Source organism: Barbus barbus, assembly GCF_936440315.1.
Source record: "Barbus barbus genome assembly, chromosome: 49".
Lineage (NCBI taxonomy): Eukaryota > Metazoa > Chordata > Actinopteri > Cypriniformes > Cyprinidae > Barbus > Barbus barbus.
In genome coordinates, this window is record NC_136727.1 from 14707803 (window position 1) to 14731140 (window position 23338).

The 23338-nt window shown below is 35.7% G+C and overlaps 2 protein-coding genes across 2 annotated transcripts; one reads left to right on the top strand and one right to left on the bottom strand.

Moving 5' to 3' along the window:
* The first annotated feature begins 1112 nt into the window (after positions 1–1112).
* capn2l (calpain 2, (m/II) large subunit, like) lies at positions 1113–12807 on the top strand. The gene is made up of 21 exons (XM_079412875.1): positions 1113–1369; positions 3565–3634; positions 4536–4654; positions 5644–5777; positions 5864–6032; positions 6173–6256; positions 6858–6943; positions 7848–7922; positions 8012–8172; positions 9029–9198; positions 9332–9343; positions 9501–9712; positions 9792–9828; positions 9912–9977; positions 10063–10120; positions 10509–10573; positions 10699–10767; positions 10888–10966; positions 11049–11165; positions 11249–11307; positions 12399–12807. The coding sequence occupies exons 1-21, from the start codon at positions 1133–1135 to the stop codon at positions 12420–12422; spliced, it is 2103 nt and encodes a 700-aa protein (XP_079269001.1). The 5' UTR covers positions 1113–1132; the 3' UTR covers positions 12423–12807.
* A 4966-nt stretch (positions 12808–17773) lies between these two features.
* LOC306867308 (uncharacterized protein) lies at positions 17774–23260 on the bottom strand (the record flags this gene model as incomplete). The annotated part of the gene is made up of 4 exons (XM_079412910.1): positions 17774–18737; positions 19637–19716; positions 21049–22123; positions 23223–23260. The coding sequence occupies 4 exons, from the start codon at positions 23258–23260 to the stop codon at positions 17774–17776; spliced, it is 2157 nt and encodes a 718-aa protein (XP_079269036.1).
* Positions 23261–23338: the final 78 nt, after the last annotated feature.

The following is a 23338-nucleotide window of genomic DNA, read 5'->3' on the forward strand; positions in this document are numbered from 1 at the left end:
GAACCTTTTGGTCTTTTCCTTTACTCCTTTGACTTATTTTGGAGTGTTACACTTTCGCTAACAGACAAATATGACAGGATTATTACAGAGGCAACTGAGGTCAATGGTGGAATTTGCAGCTCTACTCTCAAACAACAAAACCTGTTCATCAGTAAGATGAGAACCAGACTTCCCTTACGCAAATTAGCCATGGTTTTACTAGGAATGAAACCAAAGATCGTGGCTCTTGTAGCCATGTAACCACAAATTAACCATGGTTTTGTTACTTCAAATACCCTAATAGTTTACAAAGAAGTAGCTATTAAGATAATATTTTTGTTCTGGTTATAAAAACAGACCTAAGCCAACAACAGCCTTTAAAATGACTTGAAATGCATTATATAAAAACAATGAGGCAATAATGATTGGTTAATCAATAATTATTTGGCTTCATTGAATAACACTGTACATAATGTAATACAAAATAATTAATTTATGTACATTACATAACATACATATTATTAAACATGCCTGCAAAGGGAGCCAAAGGCCTGGTAATTGCTGCTGTTACACTTACAGGACGATCATATCCTTGTTTAATAGGCCTATTGACCAAACATTTAATTCAAATTTGCACAATCTTTAATTTTTGGCCACCTTTTTTGCTATAGATGACACAGCCTCTATAATTTCTTCAACAAAAACATGTGGACATCACAACCCCTTACAAAAATGGTTTTCAAGTAAAACTGCTTAATTTTCTTTTGCGTGATTTCTGAATGCTTGAGACTATAAAATAAATCAGACAACTGTATTACAAGCATAGCCAATCATAGGTAACTGTCTAGAGCTACAATTGTAATTTGTAAATTATACAATTTAGTTACAATTTATTTCATTTTATATTTTACATATAAAGTTAAAGTTTTATTTTGACCCCTATATTTTTTATTTTTATTATTATTATTATTATTATTATTCATAATATGTGAGGGAGGGGGCACAATAAAATTCTGCTTAGGGCACACATTTGGCCAGCAGCGGCCCTGACTATACTGACTGAAGGCTAGTGACGCCCCTGTCCACGCCCACTCTTTTTAACGCGTTGTTATCTGAGGTGCGCTTTCACTGTTTATGTGACGGAGGCGCAGAGATGTCAGGAATCGCGGCGAAGCTCCAGCAGAAGCGGGCGCGGGCAGCGGGCGTCGGTACCAACGCTCATGCGGTCAAATTCCTCAACCAGGACTATGAAGCGCTCAAGCGCGAGTGTCTGGAGAGCGGACGCCTGTTTCAGGATGACGTGTTTGAAGCTAGTATATCTGCGCTCGGGTTCAAGGAACTGGGACCAAACTCCTCTAAAGTGCGCGGGCTTGAGTGGCTGAGACCAAAGGTGGGTGTAACACAATCATTTAATATATAATATTTAACAAAGGTGTTAAAAAACTGCAACATATATCCTATAATGAATATGAAATATTACAGAAATGTGTAAAATAATACATGCATGAATATTAAATGCATATTTAAAAGATAGGCTATTATTTATTATACTTTAATTAAAAATGCTTTATTTTAGAAAGACTTTATTACTTTTAATTTGCTGAATTTGCATAACATAAAATAATATCTGATACGGTTAAACCTATAGTAGCCTATCCATTGATTTGATTTCATATTTCTTTGGCATTAATTGCACTGACGTTTACCCGGTTTGCTTGGTTGAAGTGTTCACACCCATCATTACACATTCTTCTCAAACCAGGTTCAAATCTTTACTTCAACTTTTTTCTTACTTGTTTGCTCTAGGCCATCACGCCTTGAGCATCTTGTCTTGTTGTTCTGTGTTTGGTATTTATAACTGACTATGAGTCTGAAGCTTCCTGTATCTGGGTGTGTTTGCCATCATTTGTTTTTTGAGGCACTGTGATCAAGAAGCTGCACTTGTCCATAGTTTTAGGGCATCATCATATCACTGTACTACTGATAAATATATCCACATCAGTGTTTTAATACATGTGTTTTCTAACACCATCCCGGCAGCCAGGAAAGAACAAAAAAGTCTACTCTATAATGACCATGCAAAGCCATTGCATGTTAGTCTGAACTTGACAAACCGCTTTAGAGCCAATTAAAGTGAATATGATCCTACGATCATGAATACGATCCAGACCAGGAAGTCATACTCCCCTAAGAGAATTAGCACATTAAATGTTGCATGCTTATGCTTTGTGATCCACATAATGCATTTCTACTTACCAGAAAACCTTTTAGAGTCAATTAAAGTGAATATGATCCTCACTACTCGTATGATGGATGGTTATTGTTGTATTCAAGAATGGTGTCAGTTTGACTCACAGCCTCTTCTATTTTAAACAAGTAAAAATTAATTAATAATTGAAATAATACGACTGAATAAGCTAATATTTAGCCATGTCCTACATTTTTCAACCCTGTTACCACATAATATTCCCCCTTTACAGAAAATGTAACATTCCTCAAAATTGTAATTATATATTGTCAATTTGTACACATTTCAATGTTGATTGTGCTACTATTCAACCCTGTTACGTAATTAAATTTATATAAGAATAAAATTTATTGTAATGCTAAACATGTATTATTTAATGATTTTTTAATATTTCATATGTAGTAAATATGAAATAATAATATAATAATATATGCATGATTATTAGAAGAACATTTTAAAGGTTTAATGTATTAAAATTGAACTATATACTCTACAATATTTTAATGACTGTATTTAATAAAGCATTATGGTTCGAACTGAAAGACTAAATTAGTCTCTGTCTGCTTAATTTGCATAACAAGTAAAATTGTCTGACGGTTACACAGGTTAAACCTATAGTATTTTAATGTTCTGGATTTCATTTTGCAACCCTGTGACTATATGAACTTCCCTAATGTTGAAATATCATTTGGACCTTTCCCGTGGTGGAAAAACAAAATAATTACATTTTTATTGCAAGTTTTTACAGATTTAAGTGTTGCTTGCTCAACCACTCAACCCTGCTACTCAGGTTATTGTAATTAAAATAATTAAGCAAATATTTTTGTAATATACCCTATATGGTAAAAAAGATTAATCAATAACTACAAACCAACAAAATAACCACAAAATCTCCAGCTCCTGCTGAGTTATGTGTTAAGCTAATTTTGCAACCCTGTTACAGCATGATTTCCCCATAACTTAAAATTGTAACCCCAAGAAGAAACATTACTTGGACCCCCATGGCAGGAAGACCAAATAACTTCATTTTCATTGTCAGTTTTTGCACAAAATTCAGCTGCTCAGATATTCAACACTGTTACTCATGAAACTGTCATAAAAAAATAATCAACAAAATATTTTTGACTAAATTAATTTATTACAAACAACAAACCAACAAAACAACCTCAAAATCCAGTTAATTAAATGTTATTTAAGCTAATTTTCAACCCCGTTAGCATTCTGTTGTATCCTATAAAGAGCAGTTTGTGTAATCATTTTCATTCAGCAATGAACTCATCTCTTGTTAAGGTAAACCAGTGATTCATGTTTGTGGAATGCCTGTTTTTGTCATCCAGCAACTGACATCCAACCCAACGTTCATCAGTGGAGGAGCATCCAGAACTGACATCTGCCAGGGTGCTTTGGGTGAGTCAATGAAGCTGTAATATATTTGCCCATTGTGGCGCAAGTGTACAATTAAACTTAAGAAATGATGATAACAAAAGATTGTAAAGAACTGTCCCATGTAGAATAACCAGCAGAAGCCATTGAACCACAAAATACATTTTTCTGGTTGATGAAGTTTCTTTGGATGACGGATGGAAGTCATTGAAAATCATTAGAATTGTACAGGGAAACACCCCATTTGAGCAAACTCTGATTCATATTTCATCAATGATTACACAGCAAATTTATCATATCTGGGAACTTTATTAATACTTTATTAAAAATACATACTGTATGTTCTTAAAAATACAGTTCATCCAAAACGTTGGTCCAACTCTAAAGGGTATGGAAGGGAATTCCTGTTACAATATGGGAAATGCAAAACCTTTTTATCTACATGGCAAGTCCCAAACTCACACATACACACACTGTTAAACCTGTTCTACTCCATACAACACAAACACTGGCGTCCTTTTATCCCGTCTTGGATCACACACCACTGTTTTCGCACATGCAAACATGCCCCAGGAGTCAGGTGACTGCAGTTTTCCACTATAACTGAAAATAATTTACTGAAAAGTTTGATACGAGTCCTGTTCAAACAATGCCGCTGACTTTACTGGTGATAAAGGAAATGTCTTTGATGCAAATGAGTTTGAGAAGGAATAATTGGAGAGGTGTTGTCCTGAAACATGCCAGAACACCTTTTAAGGGTTATGTCAATAGGAGTTTACGTTTTACCAACAATATTGTAGTATGTCATTGTTTTAAGTGTTTGCAGAATGAGCTTTAAAACTGAACAAAATATAAAATGAAAATGCAGTTACTGTCCGTTTGCAACAGCGAGTCGCAGGTTTAGTGAATGCAGTATGTTTTCCAGGTGACTGTTGGCTTCTAGCTGCCATCGCGTCTCTTACCCTCAACCAGGACGTGTTCGCCCGTGTGGTCCCTTCTGGACAGACTTTTGACAGTGACTACGCTGGAATATTTCATTTCCAGGTTAATAGTCTCTTGTTCACATAAAAGCCAACAAACCAAAAATATTACAAATACTATGAATGATATTGCTGGCCACTACTAATACAGAACTGTCTGCTAATTGATATTCTGAACCATTTTTTTTATTATTTTACATGCTTTTTGGCTTTATATTAATTAAACAATATACGTTATATATATGCTATTATTCAATTATTAGTATTTATTAATTTATGTATTTATTTTCACAATTTGTATTGTTATTTATGCAAAGTTGTCTTCGGATATAAAAGTATCAATACAATTATACACATTTTTACTAGAAATATAGTTTATTTTAATATTTAACCAATATCCGTAACCAATTTTTAATTAATGTTTTGTTTGCTTTTGACATAAGTTAATATACATTATACATTTTATTTATTTATTTATCACTAAGATACTAATTTTTAAATATTGTTTTATTAGTTTTTGACATTAATAACACAATCTACATATTATTATTATTATTATTAAAGCTTATTATTATTACTTAGTTTAAGCTAAGTTGTCTTCAGACCAAGTCAGGTTAATTTTTATAGTTATTTTTGACTATTTTTGACTTTTATTATAAAGCATTTTATTATAAAATGCAAATTGTTACCATATATACAGTTTAAAATAATAATATTTATTATTATTATTAATTATAATATTTATTTAAACATTGATTTATCTATTCATTTATATAGTTAGTTGTGGTATTACTATTGTTATTTAGTTGTTGTCTCATGTAAAAGTCGCAATTATTTTTATTGTTGCTTAAGGATGTCTCATTATTGAGCTACAATAACATTTGTTACCATTAGTGCTGTCAAACGATTAAACGCAATTAATCGCATCCATAATAAAACTTTTTGTTTACATAATATTTGTGTATATGCTGTTATATATCTACATGACATTATTCCATGAAGGTGTTTGTCAAATGTTCCATTAACGTTTACATACGTCTATTGTCTCTTCAGTTCTGGCAGTTTGGTGAATGGGTGGATGTGGTCATTGACGACCGTCTGCCTACTAGGAACAAAGAGCTGCTGTTTGTCCACTCTGCCGAGGGCTCTGAGTTCTGGAGCGCCCTGCTGGAGAAGGCCTATGCAAAGTGAGTAGTCAGTAGATTCAAACTCATTTAGCATGTGAACTAGACTTCCTCAGAAATAATAATGAAAATCTACTTCCTGTCCTCAGGCTGAATGGCTGCTATGAAGCTCTGTCTGGTGGTACCACCACTGAAGGCTTTGAGGATTTCACTGGAGGCATCGCTGAGGTCCACGAACTGGCAAAAGCAGGTCCAAACCTCTTCAAAGTCATCCAGAAGGCTTTGAGCTGGGGCTCGCTGCTGGGCTGCTCGATAGATGTGAGAAGTTTCATATTTTTGTATGTGTTCAGTTGCACAACCTTGTCATTACTAGGAGTGTGTAACTGGATCTGTTGATAGTCCTGCAAGACCAGTTCTGTTGTGTATTTGTTAATGATGTTTGTTTTGGTTTGGTTTAGATCACAGACTCGGCTGATTCAGAGGCCATTACTAGTCAGAAACTGGTGAAAGGACACGCCTACTCGGTTACAGGAGCCGATGAGGTTAGTGGTGACTAGTATTTAGGCCAGGGCTGTCCAAACTCGGTCCTGGGGGGCCGGTGTCCTGCAGATTTTAGCTCCAACTTGCCTCAACACACCTGCATGGAATTTTCTAGTATGCCTAGTAAGAGCTTGATTAGTTGCTTCAGGTGTGTTTAATTAGGGTTGGAGCTAAACTCTGCAGGACACCGGCTCTCCAGGACCGAGTTTGGACAGCCCTGATTTAGGCTATATTTATAGGGATAGTTTATTCAAAAATGAAACTTCTGTCATCATTTACTCACCTTCATGTTGTTATAAACCTGTATGAGTTTCTGTCTTCTGTTGAACACAAAAAGAAGAATGTTGGCAACCAAACAGTTGACGGTACCCATTGACTTCCATAGGGTTTTTTCCATACTATAGAAGACAATAGGTACCATCAATTGTTTGGTTTAATAACATTCTTCAGAACAGTTTATTTTGTGTTCAACAGAAGAAAGTAACTCATACAGGTTTATAACAACATGTAGGTGAGCAAATGATGACAGAGCTTCCATTTTTGGTGAACTATCCCTTTATATTGGTTTGCATATGGAATATAATTTATGGTTGAATGTTACAGGTGGAGTACAAGGGCAATTTAACCAAACTGATCCGGATCAGGAACCCCTGGGGGCAGGTGGAGTGGACCGGAGCCTGGAGTGATGGGTAAGTAACCCGGTGTTGGCTTCAAAACACACAATGTTATATGTCTGTAAACTAATAAGCATGTAAAGCTCTATTTCTGAAATCCAACTGTGGTTTCGCAGAGAGTAACCACACCCACCTGTGGCCCTATTCAGACATGTTGCTATGAGTCGCTATGGGAGCTCTTTTTAAGCCCTTATGCCCTCGGGTGTAGGAAGGAGAGGCTGTGTGCCGCCCATCCTCCTCCTCACGCAGTATACACCTAACTTCCTCGTTCCGCAACAAAATCAAGAGACATTGAGCATATGTAACTCATTGACGCTTAACATTTATACCCCCGGTTTCACAGACAAGGCTTAAGCCTAGTCCTAGACTAAAATGTAAGTCTGAGCTGTTTCAACTGAAAGAAACTTGCATTGACTGATCTTAAAATAAATCAGTGCCTTTGTTTTGTCTCAAGATGTACACCAGTAATGTTTTTTCTAAGACACGTTTATAAAAAGTACTTAAATGTCCTAATTGAACTATGGCCTAATCCTGGTTTAGGCTAAGACCTGTCTATGAAACCGGGCCATTATGCTTCAAATAAATGTTGTTCTTTTGAAGTTTCCATTCAGCACAGAATCCTGGAAAAAAAATCATCATGGTTTTAACATTGATAATTGTAAGGAATGTTACTTGAGCAGTAAATCAGCATGTTATAATGATCTCTAAAGGATCATGTGACACTGAAGACTGGAGTAATGATGCTGAAAATTCAGCTTTGCTGTTTTCGTAAAATAAAAAAGCTTTAAATTTTAACAATATTTCACAATGTAACTGTTAGTGTATATATGCAAAATAAGCTTTTTATTCAAGCCAAATATGACAGTTTAGCTAAACAATGACCAGGAAATTCACTGAATGTCATGTGATTTGTCTATAGGTCGTCAGAATGGCGTCAGATCAGTGACAGCGACCGTGAGAGACTGAGCTGCAAAGCAGAAGATGGAGAGTTCTGGTAATCTGCCAATGTGATATTTGTTTATTTATTTATTTATTACATTTGAGTTCTTAAGATCATTGACAAGATATTTCTCTGCATCCCAGGATGTCGTTCTCTGATTTCCTGCGTCTTTACTCGCGGGTGGAGATCTGTAATCTGACCCCTGATGCTCTGTCAGACGACAGCGTTAATAAGTGGGCGCTGTCCAAGTTTGATGGAAACTGGAGGAGTGGATCAACTGCTGGAGGCTGCAGGAATTTCCCTAGTAATGAACTGAATCAACTACCTGATTAATATATTATACTGTATGATACATTATATTATATTAAATATCTGACCAAGAATACAAAACAAAATAAAAGAGTGAGGCAAGGAAAGGGAGATGTGGAGATGAGGAGATGCAGCTTTAAGTTTGTTTAGAAAAAAATAACAATAATGCTCTAAGACAAAAACTGAGAGAAAATAAACATGACAGCTTTGCACATCTCACAAAGACAATGCTAGACAATGTCTTGTTTAGATTACGTTCACAGACAATAACAATGAACTAAACTAGAAAAGTAATCGGCAATCGTGCAAATAGACCAGTGCATGAACAAAGGAAACAAGGACCTTCAAAGAGTCCAAGGAAACAAAACTTAAACTGAACATGACAATACTAAACAAAAACAACAGAAAATGAAATAAAACTAAAGCAATAAAAAGTGAGATTTGTTTTTTATTGCTTTATTTTGTTTGGCAGTCTTTTGTTTATATATATATATATATATGTATATGTGTGTGTGTGTGTGTGTGTATAAACAAAAGCTACAAAAAATACTGAAAGCAAAACAAAGCTATAAATAAAGCTAAACAAAACAAAGAAAACAAAACCAGCAAAAATACTAAAAACAGTAAAAAAGCAAAGCAAAATAATAAATAATGGTAAATAAAACGCAACAAACAAAAGAACACCAAACAACATCAACAGCAAAAAAACTAAATAAAACTAAACAAACACAAAAAGCAAAGCAAAAGAATACTGTATAAAAACAACAGCAGAAAAGCAAACAAATTACTAAACAAAACGTATTTTAAAGTAAAACAAAACACGTGTTTGACCTTCGTTATGTTCCTGGCAGACTCGTTCTGGATGAACCCTCAGTTTTTGGTCAAGCTGGATGAGCAGGACGATGACCCGGCTGATAATGAAGTGGGCTGCAGCTTCGTTGTGGGTCTGATCCAGAAGAACCGCCGCAAAATGAGGAAAGTCGGAGAGGACATGCATACCATCGGCTTCGCCATCTACGAGGTGAGCAGCCTAACACTGTGTCTGGAAGTAGTCTGATCCACTTTCCTGCTTGTTCCTTGCAAGAACTATTAGAAGTTGATTTCACAAAGATAAATAAATTTAATGTATATATCTCTCTTAATATCGTCCACAGGTTCCTGACGAGGTATGGACTGCAGATCCTGAAGCACAAAATTGCCTGTTTTTTCTACATAATCTCAAAATCCACTAGCGTTTTCATCAGCTAATCATAGCTCTTAAAGGGATCATTTACGCCAAAATTAACACTAATAATCTAATTTCGTTGCGATATTCTGTTGTAGTTTGTCGGGCAGAGGAACGTCCACCTGGACCGTAACTTCTTCGTGCGACATGCTTCAGCGGCCCGTTCTGAGACCTTCGTCAACCTGCGTGAGGTTTGCTCTCGTTTCTGTCTGCCCCCCGGCGAGTATCTCATCGTACCGTCCACCTTTGACCCCAACAAGGACGGAGACTTTTGTGTTCGCGTCTTCTCTGAGAAACAGGCAGAGTTCCAGTGAGTTGCTGGCTCACAAAAATTAGATAGGTTTTAATGAAAGTCTATTTCTTCTGACTGAAATATGTTTGGTTTTTAGAGAGCTTGATGACCCTGTCGAGTGCAACGTTCCTGAGGTAAATTTCTCCATGTGTCCAATATGAATTGAATACTGTATTATGACACAAATGTAAATTATTTCAATGTTATTTGTTCATAGATTAACGTGGATGAGGATGATATTGATAGCCGTTTCAAGAATCTGTTTGGACAGCTTGCTGGGGCAGTGAGTATTACAGGATAATGATTTAATTATACTATTTTTGCTCATTTTAATATTGATAAACAATATCCAATCTTTTTTTCACAAGGATGCCGAAATCTCAGCATTTGAGCTGCAAAATATCCTGAACAAAGTGATGTCTAAACGTAAGCTCTGAAAGTTTTACAAGCCATTTTGCTTTTCATATTACATCTGTAAAATATGTAAGACAAAATTGTATTCATATTTCATGGGTATGATCAATAAATAAAATAATATATAACATTAAATATAAATAAATAAAAACATGTTTTAGCTAAAATTTGTATAATAACAAATAAATAATTGTATTAATATTTTATAGGTATTATCAATAAATAAATCAATATATATTAATAAATAAACATGTTTTCACTGTAAAATCGGTTAAATATATAGTAAAGAAATTTATATTTTATACACATGAAATAAGTTTTTAACACATAGATGACCTGTTTCCTATTAATTTCATATTTTAATTATTGACCATTTATAATAACTTCTTTTTTTTTAAAGGTAAAGACATTAAAACTGATGGATTTAGTTTGGACACTTGCCGCAACATGGTGAACTTACTGGATGTATCCTTTTGAATCAATGCACAAGATGTTTTTGAAATGGATCAGTTTTATCAAAATAATTAGACTGTTTAAATGATTTGTTTCTGCTCTATTCTAGTCTATTCTTTCCTTTATTAATGTCTCAGAAAGACGGCAGTGGAAAACTGGGCATCCTTGAATTTAAGATTCTCTGGACTAAAATTGAGGTGTACCTGGTATGTTTTAATGCTTGTTTTCATCCTGGTATAATTTATTTGTACAATCTTTCTTCGAAGGCGGCAGACTGTTATAGAATGTTGTAACATTGCAGTCCACCTGTGTTTGTGTTCTTTCAGGATGTCTTCTCTAAATCCGACAAAGACAAGTCCGGCACAATGAGCTCTATGGAGATGAGGGAAGCCATAGGGAAAGCAGGTCAGATCTTAAAGGAACAGTTCACACAACTGTAACATAACAAATCTGTTATCATTTAATCACCCTCTTGTTGTTCTTACAGGCTTCTCTCTGAACAACCCTCTACACCAGATCACAGTCGCGCGCTACAGCGACTGTAATCTCACCATCGACTTCGACAACTTTGTGGGCTGTATTGTGCGCCTTGAAAGCATGTTCAGTGAGTGTCCGATAAACAGCCGCATTTGAATAAAGACTGATATGTGACATTCTGTATTTACATATCCACATTCTCATTTGCAGAAACATTTAAAATGCTGGACAAGGACAAGACTGGCACAATAGAGCTGAACTTTTTTGAGGTATGTGTCTCTGTTAGTCATGTGACATGCATTGAGAGTTCTAGCACAATCTAGAATCTAGTTCTGACATGTTTATTAAGTTTTATTTTTTTTTTATATCTGCAAAAAATGGCAGATATTTGCACCTCGCTATCGTAGTACATTATAAAACAGCAGAGTAATAACATTTTGAGTGTCAATTATCATATTTCATGAATGCCGCCTTATATTGGGACAATAAAGCCCTCCCTACACCTACCCCTAACCGATAAACACTTTATTATTAAATACCCATTAGGCACTTTACATCCATTTTTTTTAAATATTTCCTTAATTTTTATTGAAAATAATGACTTTCTGATGTGTAATGGGAAAACAGACGAATGAGTTTGGCAAAAGGTGGATTCGAACTCTGGTTGATTGCGACAAAAGCTACAACTATGTAATGTTGTCTAAGCCAACCAGACATTGGTGGGTGGAGCTAGTAGTTTTTGTCAACAAGGTGGGCAGACATATTCCATTAATTTTTCCCACAGAAATTATTTTTTAAAAGTCTTCATTAAAGTATTATAAGCCACAAACCAAACCAACCAGCTACGAGGTGAATCACAGTAGCACAAACTTAAATTTGAAGCAAAGAAAGTATTTAAAATTGACAAAAAGACAACGGTCCAATACTGTGTTCTTTACAGCTTTAATGAGGGAATAAACTACAATCCCATGAAACATTGCGAATGAGATTGTGAAATTGAAAACTATGTATTTAACGTTATTTAGTCATCATTTGCGGTGCTTCATGTCAGAGGGTGTTTCTTGCAAACTAATTTGGCGCAATTTTCTGATCGTGACTATGAGATTTGTGGAATTTTTGAACAGCATCCTGGGAAATGTAGTTTTCACCACAAATTCTACTGTTAAACATGATAGTTTAAAATGATGCAAACAGATGCCATATACCATCGATTAACAACCTCGGAACTCATAACAGTCTCTAAAGGTTTAAGTTAAATATCAGAAAGGTATTGTAGGATGCTCTTCCAAATATATCCAATGACAACAGAACTCTTCTTCCCAGGCCATTGACACGACAACTGTATTTTGTCTCCCTCTAGTGGCTGAATTTTTCCATGCTTTGAGGAAAAGCAGCTGGACACACTGCACAGACACTGACATCCCTGGAATACCAGAGACAGAAGGAAAATCTGACATCGCCTGTAAAAGCAAAACAATATTTCATGCTTTATGTTCTCCATCAAATTGATCACGATTTTCATATGCCAACAAGAACTGGCTTTCTGTGCAGTGTACTCATATTATGGTGGTTTAGCTAGTTTGCTATTGCTTATTTTGTTGTACAGTTCATAGAAGGGTATTTACTAGCTAATGAATTACTTCTATGATGGATGAACAAAATATGTTGGGTGCAAACATAGCTGTTTTATGTCTTTCTATTTTAAAAAATATATATATTCACAAGCAAAAGTAAATAAATCCTGTGACTTTAGGACAGTGTCCTTATTCATCATGTCTTTATTTTGTCTGGACCAATAGTAGCTCTCTTTATATATATATATATATATATATATATATATATATATATATCTCTCTAGAAATATATATGTGTTTGTAGGCCTAAAAAATACGCTCTTGGATTCAATGACGGTGACTTTTAACGCATACATTTTATACACTATATACAGCTAATACAATTCAGTCCAGGTGATATGTGCACAATTTGAGGTGATATGTTCACTTTTTCATAAACGCATGAAACTTGGTACAATTGTACAGGTTTGGGCCCTGAACATTCTCAGAAATGGAGCCATCGCAAAAACACTTTGTGGTTGCCATGGCAACCATTTCACTTTCCGCCATAACCAAATTACGTAGAAAAGGTGATGTCTGCCCCTATGTTTTGATGGTCAATGATTAAAATGATACCATATACAACAACATGAACTGCTCAGGTGAAGAGTTAATGGTGAAATCAGCAATATGAGAAGGAAATCACAGTATCGGAGTGTCACAGCATTTAAAATAGTCCATATTATTTCTATCAATTTTTCCTTTGATAACTAATATTTTATTCAATAATACATTAAAAGATTGTTTTCAAGAATACTATCATATATTTCAGAGATATAAAAACATAATCTCAGGTGTATTTTTCCTTACCTCTCAGGCAGAGTCAGGTAGGTGGTAGTGTGTTTCCAATACATTCTTGTTCTCTCTCAACAATACTCTAACATCACACACAGACGGCAACGAAATCTTGCTAAGCTGCGTTCTGCTGCACCTCTGTCATTTTCTGTGGGTCTCTGGAATTGTCAGTCAGCTGTCAATAAACTTCATTCTGGACATTGCTTCTCAGTCTACTCTTAATATCTTGGGCTTGACTGAGACCTGGATTCGTCTAAAAGACGCAAGTGCAATACTACCCCTTCTAACCTAAAATGTTGCCCTATGTATCATCATCTTTTCTGTATTTTTGCTGAGCAGTCTTTTGGGTGGCTCAACAATAAACTAGATTTCTCTAATACAAAAAAATGAAGTAGGCTTGACTAACATTTTTGTGGGGAAAATAATTTATTGAAGATGGTAGTTAAGCAGTTCTTCAATAGCAATGTTAGTGTGTCTTTCTTCAAACAATCTTAACTCTTGTATGAATCCTAGCTCCTCCCAAAGCTCTGACTGTAGGGTATAATTTTATACTTGAAGACAAAAGGGCTAGAAACAACTGATACTGTTAGGACCTTCCCGCTGGAGATCCTGCAATCTACAAGACGTTCCTGAGGAATGCTGTTCCTTTGTTATTCTATTGGAATGGACCATTTGGTTCACACCTTTATAGACACAGTTACATTATTTCTTTCACAGAATGACCAACTGAACTTTAACCAATCAGGTTTCAGGAGTGGCCATTCAACTGAAACTGCTTTACTGTCGGTCAGTAAAGACTAAAATATCAGTACCCACACCCTGCAGATAGAGAAAGCTGATTCCAAATCATCAGTTATTATTTTGCTGGATCTATCTGCCACTTTTGACTCTGTGAATCATCAGATTCTCCTGTCTACCATCACAGGATCTGCACTCCACTGGTTTTAATCTCATCTCACAGGTAGGTCTTTCAGGGTTTCCTGGGGAGGAGAGGTATCCAAAGAACATCAACTGGTCACAGGGTTTCCTCAGGGATCACCCCGTCTTCACCATATACACTACATCACTGGAACCCATTAAACAAGCTCATGGTTTCTCCTACTATTGCTATGCTGATGACACACAGCTCTATCATTCATTTCAACCATACAATCCAATAGTAACTGCATGGATCTCAGGCTGCCTGGAACATCACCTGCAGCTAAACCTGGCAAAGACTGAGCTTCTTGTTTTCCCTGCCAATCCGACTCTACAGCATGATTTCATCATCCTGCTAGGTTCATCAAAAATTATTCTTTGGTGACCAGCTGACCTTCAAGGACAATATTGTAAAGACAGCTCGATCAGGCAGGTTTGCATTGCACAACATCAGGAGGATTGGGCCCTTCCAAACAGAGCATGCTGCACAACTTCTTGCCCAGGCCCTTGTCATTTCTAGGCTGGACTATTGCAATGCTCTTCTGGCTGAACTTCCATCATGGACAATTAAACCTCGACAAATGATTCAGAATGCAGCGGCACGACTGGTCTTCCATGATCCCAAAAGGGCCCACTTCACACCTCTCTTTATCTCCCGGCATGGCTACTGGTTGCAGATCACATCAAGTTCAAGACATTGATGTTTGCGTACAGAACAGTCACAGGCTCAGCACCCTCCTACTTCCTCCTCACTCTTACGAATCTACATCCCCTCCAGAAGCCTGAGATCTGCAAGTAAGCGATGCCTCGTCGTAACATCTCACAAGGCATTTTCGTTCACCTTTCCTGGCTGATGAAATGATCTTCCCACAATCGCAGTAATTAACAGAACACCCGGCACGTTATCTGACAGCAGCACTAATTTAATCCCATACCCGACCCATTTGACATAAAAACTGGGAACCGAACCGCACCTGCGTTAAATCTCCTACATGAGGTAACTCATTTATTAAAACTTTTATTCAGATTGTGAATGGATTAAATACAGAAAGCAAGCAAATAGCTCTCCCTTTAATATAATCACTACAGCTGTCAATCAGTGGTAGCGCGGTTGGCTACATTGCTCAGCGTGTACTGGACCGAGTCGAAATATTCTTGGTTATTGGACCCATAACCTGCCCGTGCTTGTCACCGTCCAGCCCGCACCTGCACCACACCTTACACATAAATATTATTCCACCCGTTACATCAAATATTAACAATTCACCTGCGTGTGCTCGCCCGCATACAGGACTCTGGCTTCCCCCTTGTGGACAACATAATAGTGATTGTAACTTAAGTTTACATGAAATATGTTTGACATTTCATTCTGCATCTTTTGAGATTTCATTGTAATCCTTCTCATAAAGTCACTGAATTAACCATTAACTGTTTACCTAATTGTGTTGCTGTCTGTGTGTGATGTTAGAGTATTGTTGAGAGAGAACAAGAATGTATTGGTAATATACTACTGCCTACTTGACTCTGCCTTAGAGGTAAGAAAAATACACTTACCTGAGATGATTTTTATATATATATATCTCTGAAATATATCATAGTGTTCTTGAAAACAATCTTTTAATGTATTATTGAATAAAATATTAGTTATCAAAGGAAAAATTAATAGAAATAATATGGACTATTTTAAATGCTGTGACACTCCGATACTGTGATTTCCTTCTCATATTGCTGATTTCACCATTAACTCTTCACCTGAACAGTTCATGTTGTTGTATATGGTATCATTTTAATCATTGACCATCAAAACATAGGGGCAGACATCACCTTTTCTACATAATTTGGTTATGGCGGAAAGTGAAATGGTTGCCATGGCAACCACAAAGTGTTTTTGCGATGGCTCCATTTCTGAGAATGTTCAGGGCCCAAACCTGTACAATTGTACCAAGTTTCATGCGTTTATGAAAAAGTGAACATATCACCTCACATCTAAAGGAAAACTGATTGACTTTTGTTTGGAGCAATTTTAACAATTCATAACCATTTCAGTTTATTTCAAAAATGTGTACTTTTGTCTCAATGTGTATATTTATTATGTATATAAAAGCACACACATGCATGTATATATTTCAGGAAAATTAAATTTTTATATATTAAATATATTTAGTTATAAATTATATGAATATAAATATAGACATGGAAATACATGGAAATATTTTCAAAATATATACTGTATGTGTGTGTATTTATATATATATATATATATATATATATATATATATATATATATATATATATATATACAATATACACAGAACACACATATATTATGCAAACAAAAATCAGTTGACAGCACTAAACTTTATATAAAAAAGTATTTAAATTTGTATAAAAATCCGTTCCTATTTGGCTCGATTTATTATTGTCAATTAAAATGGCAATTAGTCTGCGTTTACCTCTCTATTTTTTGTATCTAAATATGTTTGTAGCTTATATGTATATATGCCTATATTCTGTATTTCTGCGTGTGCTTGTCTTTTTGTAATATTATTATATTTGTTAATTTAGTTAGTATTGCTATTATAGGGATTTGTCCTTAATTTAAAAATGTGTAAAATAGTTTTAAATATATCAAGTTTCTATAACAATAATATAATAAAGATACTGCATATAGCACGCCACTCAGAACTATCAATGAATGACCTGCAGAAGGCAGCAGAGGAGCTCTATATGCAGTATCTATTAGTTTGCCAGATGTTTACCAGTGTTTGCAGAAGACAAACTATCTATAAGGCGCATGAAAATGAGCAGCACCCATGTGCAGAGTTTAAATAAGCAAAATCACGCATGCAAGAAACACTTTTAAGCCGCAGCACAAGACTGCTCATAATACCACAGTATGATCTACTTCATATCTAAGCTCCAGTGAGCACCTTACAGGTATTGATACCTCTGGGTTTGAAATATAATCTTCAACTACGACATTTGGGTGTGGTGTTTGAGTCAACATAATGGCCATCATAATGCTGTTAGAGGTGACAGGTCTTTTATTTTGCCAGAGTATGTCTTTAAATTCAGCTATTTTTTAATGATTTTTATTTCATTTATTTTTTGTTTATTATTCTTTTATTTCATAAAATGTTCATGTATTTAGATTTCAAACAAATGTACTGTATACATTTTTTTACAAAAAATATTTGTGTCCTGAATAAGTCAGTGTTCATTTACATAAAAGGTATAAAAGAGTGTTGTAAAGACAGTGTTGTTTTACATTTCACATTCATAGATCGAGTGTATCACTTAGTATGCAAATGCATCAAACAAGAACACACAGCTATCGGGTTAAACAAAAAAAAACCATTAAACTGAACCTGTTACTACCTATATTGTCATTTCTAGAAACCAAGTGCTTTCAGCAGGGTCTTTTATTTGAGTGAATATCCATCCAATAGGAAATCAGCTGAGTCTGGCTGTCTGTGAGTATTGCTATTCGTCTAGAATAGTAACAGCTATTGAATTGTTGTGGTGGTTTGACCACAAACTGTCCAATATTTGGTGGTTTCTTAGGTGCGATTCCCAAACGCTTCAAGCACATGCCTAGATATGCGTCCTCAATAAAAATAGGCCTGATATGCCTTGAGATGTGCAGGATCTTCTCCGGTAAGTCCATAGAAAAGATATAACACATGCCCAGAGGATGCGGAGGATATTTGGATTTAGGATACACATCATGAGGGACATAAAACTTGCTGGATGGATCTCTCAAGACAGTGTTTCCAGACAATACTAGGCCGGTGATGTAGTTACGCTGTAGTGATTTCAGACTCACAAGCATATGTAATAAATTTTTCATATTGAGGAGGACATCAGCGTCCACTTTCGCTCCGTAGAACGCCTGTGGACAATTTTTGTCGAGCCATTCCATCATCACCAAGGTTTTAATGGTCAGATTCCTGTAGGAGTCCAGGAAGTTGCTCTGGAGAAGGTCTTGATACTCCTCGCTCTCATTCTGGAGTTGCTCCTGCAATGTTTCGTTGCCACTTTGTGAGCCCAGAAGAAAGAGAACCAGCACCAATTTGTCCCGGACGAGCTGCTCGCTGCCCCACGTTATCCTGATGGTGTTACGTGCCTGGAAGTTCTGTGGGGCCACGGGGACGATAATCACCACAAAGGGCTTTTGCTGTGCACACTTCTTTGGCTGGTCGAGGATAAATCTGTAATTTTGAGGGTAAGCAACATAGGGGTTCCCTGTTTTTTTCACCATTTTCTGCCACTTTCTTGTTTCAAGGGTAGTGGCAGTGAAATACAGCAATAAAATATTAAGTAGGATGAAGAGACCAACTAGTAGCCAACTCTTACAGAACATCTGAACGAGGCTGAAAAGAAAATAAAGTGTTCATTTAAATAGTTATTTTATTGTATTTCTAGCTTGAATGTCTTATTCAGATTAAAATTTTATAGGGATAGTTGGCACAAAAAAAAAATGCCTAAGTCAAAGTCGTACATATTTTGAAAGACCTGAGGTTAACAATGACAAAATATTCATTTTTAGGCAAACTGTCCCTTTAAATTTCAAAAGAAACAATGTCTTTCTTTCTTTCTTTCTTTCTTTTTTCCATAGTGGGTCTTTATTAAAATGCAAAAATGCAGTGCTTCTCTCAGGAAACAGGCAAATGATTTTGACCACTGTTTTCAGAGGCTTGAAGGAACCTCAACAAAATCCTTATATTTCACTGATGCAAATTCAATGCTTTCTCCTCACTAAAAACTCAAAACCAAAGATACACTCTAAAAAAGATGGTTCTTTAAAGGTCCTTTACACTTAACAGTTCTATTTAGAACCAAATCTTCCCGAAGAACCCTTTTATGCTGAAATGTGTCCGAGTTTAGAGTTATTTCCTGCCTTCTTATGTTTCAAATTTTGAACTGCCAAAGCCACCTTCAGTATTGATTTGCTAGTGTTCAACCATCCCAGTCAACACACTATCAACAGGAAATCTTTAAAATGTTCAAATTGTAACTGGTTTCCAACTAATCAAGTATTTTTCTCTTTTTAGTTAAAAATGATATTTATAACACCATTAAGGTACTACATAACACCTTCAAAGCATTAAAAATGGTTCTATTTAGCACCAAAAATGGTTCTGCGATTGTTATGAGCCAAAGAATCCTAATTTGGTACAGTTTAGAACCATTTTCTTAAGAGTGTATAATTTACTCTAAGAAGCCATTGCAAAACACCAAATCAAATGAAATATGAAACATTTAAACATACCTTATCTTGTCTTGTAACAGCGATACTGTGCATATCTCAGAGTCATAGTATCTGAGCTCCTCCTTGTCCTTTCTTCTGACCTATTGGATCCTTTAAAAACACATGGAGTGTCACATTGAGCTGGCAAAGTTCCAGAAACATTTTGTTACTCAAAAGGATCGTTACCACCCAGCTTTTAATCGTTCTCCTCCATCTGCAAGTGTTTTCTGCTATGTTTCTGACGCCAGCTGGAACTTAAAAATAGGAATAAGCATCTTAAGATAACTGCTAACATGGTTCTGAATATTATGTCTAAATGTGTTGAAGATCTGTGGTATTATACTAGTCTGGAAGCTGCCACCTCACCTTACCAACATTATTTGCATGACATGCAAAATACAAGATGATGGTGCCAACGTGACCTTGTCAACACTTGAGTCGGACAGAACCGAAAACAACAACGATCAAATAAAATTCACTGTTTTTTATTTCAATTCTGTCTCTGTTGGTTTGTGGACAGGCAGAGGGTCCTAAATGCTTTATTTAAAATTAATATTTTTTATTTTTAAAAATGTTATTTTAAACATTTATTTGACCTTTTATCCCAACATAAAAAATAAAACCACAGCAAAGTCCAATAAAATAAATTAAGATTCAGTTGCAAAGAAATCCTGTGTATACTGTAATATAAGCTGGTTACCAATCTTCAATATTTATGGTCACATTCACAGATACTACAAAAAGGCAACATTTTAACAAAAACTTTAATTTAGTGTCATAAATTCTAAATGTAATAATGCATAATGACAGTATCAGTGCATTATTCTGGACCACAAAACCAGTCATAATGGTCAATTTTTTTTTTAAATTGAGATTTATACATCATAAATAAATAAGCTTTCCATTGATGTATGGTTTGTAGGATAGGACAATATTTGGCTGAGATACAACTATTTGAAAATCTGGAATCTGAGGGTGCAAAAAAATCTTGAGAAAATCGCCTTTAAAGTTGACCAAATGAAGTCCTTAGCAATGCATATTACTAATCAAAAATTAAGTTTTGATCATTTACAAAAAATATTCATGGAACATGATCTTTACTTAATATCCTAATGCTTTTTGCCATAAAAGAAAAATCTATAATTTTGACCCAAACAATGTATTGTTGGCTATTGCTACAAATATACCCGTGCTACTTATGGTTTTGTGCTCCAGGGTCACATAGTATGAATACATATAAAGAAATAATGTACAAGAAAAAAAAACTGAATAATTAAAAATATACATTTATAAATAACTATTTATTGTATGAGCTATATACAAACATATATATTTTGTCTTTAGTTCACTGATTGTGTCTGCCATTGTCTAACAGTCTTTTACAAATAAAATTAAGGCAACCAACTTATCTATTCCAATTTGATTTGTTTCACGTCCTTCCAAATGTCTATTAGCTGCTGTGGGGATCCCAGGATTGTTGTAATAACTCTGAGAAAATTCTCTCGCTTATATTGCCCCATATAGACTCTAAACCGTGAAGGGTCTGGGGGAGATGAGGGTGCAACGCCCAACTGTTTCAGACAAGCACCCACATATGCATCTTCTATGTTAAAGGCCTTTACTTCCTTGGAAGCCTCAACTATTTTTTCTGACAGGTCATTGGAGAAAACATATCCCATTCCAAGCAGATACGTCGGGTATTTTGGTTCGGGGTACAGCTCCTCTGAGACATACCACTTAGATTTTTTATTTCTAATAACAGACCGGTTCCTCATCAAATATCCTGTGATGTAGTTCTGTCTGGGTGTGTTGGGTGACAATAGGAAGGTCATCAAATTCTCCACATTTATGTACATGTCAGAATCAACCTCCATAGCATAAGCTGCTTGAGGGCAACGAGTGGCCAACCAGTCCATGATCACCATCGTCTTTATGGTCAGATTGAAGTAGGAGTCCACAAAGCTGCTCTGCAGTAAATCTCTGTGTTGTCGACTCTCTTCCTCCAGCTGCTGTTGAGCTTCAGCTCCTCCAGTCAAACCCACCAAGAACAGAGTCAGCACTGCTTTTCCCTGCACTGAGCTCTCATTCCCCCATGTGCTCCGGATGGCGTTACGAGCCTCCAGCTGATGGGGGGCCACAGGGACCATCAAGACCAGGAATGGATCCCACTCACTACATTTATCAGGTTCGTCCAGGATGAAATGATAGTTGCTTGGATGAGCCACATGATGATGCACTGAAATGTCTGTGGTTCGTGTAGGACTCTGCTGGACACTTTTGGGTGTTAAAAATATTGTTTGATTTTCACTGGCAGACGGGTACTCAGTCACCACATAATAGGAGCGTATCTGATTTAGCACTTTTTTATACAAGGTGTCAGGGAGTGCAGAAGTCTTGAGAGGGAATTGAGAGACGTAAGCAATGGCAGTCAACAAGAACACGAATGTAAGTAGCAAAAAGAATCCTTTTTTAATGTGACACTTGTGTGGAGCTCTATCCGCACCTAAACTGCATAGAAAAGAGACAACAAGGTATTTAATAAAATAATATCTAATAATACAATCTAGGCTATTTGCTGACACAACAACATTCTTTAGTGTCAGTATCAAACTTAGAACAGTTCAATTTAAATTAAATATTAAACACACTATTTACATAATCAACGAAGACTTTCAACTCTACATATGAGAGAGAGAGAGAGTTTAAAACACACTTTTGAATTAACGATAGATGATGTAGAAGACATTTGATGAAAGGATTAATCAGATCAGCAGACGTTTAAAATAGTGATGGTTGCGCTCCACCGCTAGTCGTCAAAGGTTCGGACAAATTTATGCTGTTGCTCGGCAAATTTTTACATTTGAAATTCGGTCATTTTAACAGGAATTCACGCAGTCTGCGTAAGTTGCTTGGTTTGAAAGTGACTTCTGTAAGAGTTGTGCTTTCATACATTATTAGGTGAAAGTTTTCTTTTTCTCTGTATTTCAGTTTTCCTCTGTTCCACTTGTATCGGAAGTGGTGGTTGGAAATAAATCCATGCTACAATTCAACGTCTCTGTGGATCTGCCTAGTTAAAGAAGGGGAACTCTTTTATGAGGGCAGAATATGCATGCTGATTTATAATGTACTACAATACTGAGGTGCCACTACTTGCGATAAGTAGCAGCTATAAATAGCAGAAAATCCTGCTATTTTAACAGTGTAAATAGAATCTATATTTGCGCTTAGTGTAGCATATCCCTATGAAAATACTGCTATTTGCACGTAGTGTAAATAGCATCCATCACTAAGAAAATATGCTATTTTCACTAAGTGTAGCTAAATAGCCTATATTTTTACACTTAGCGCAAATAACCACTGCCTAATATTGTTTTAAAAACAAAGAGGGTTAACTTACATTTATGGTTTTGTAAGGTAAAGTCCCTAAATGAATGAATTTATGAGTTATAATCAGTTCAGCATATTTTTCATATCCATACAGTTGCAGTTTACTACACCATTGCATTATTAAAATATCAGATGACCATAAAAAAATCCACATATCTATTTTTTATTTTAAGCATAGTTTGCTTTAAATCATAAAAGACAAAAGCAAGTATGAGCTCACCTCTTCGAGCAATTTCTGTAGGAGAGTTTCGCCTCCATGTCGTGGTGTGTGTGCATCTGGATTCAGGGCAATCCATGGACCTTGGAACTGAAAACCTGAGAGATAAATCTGCACCT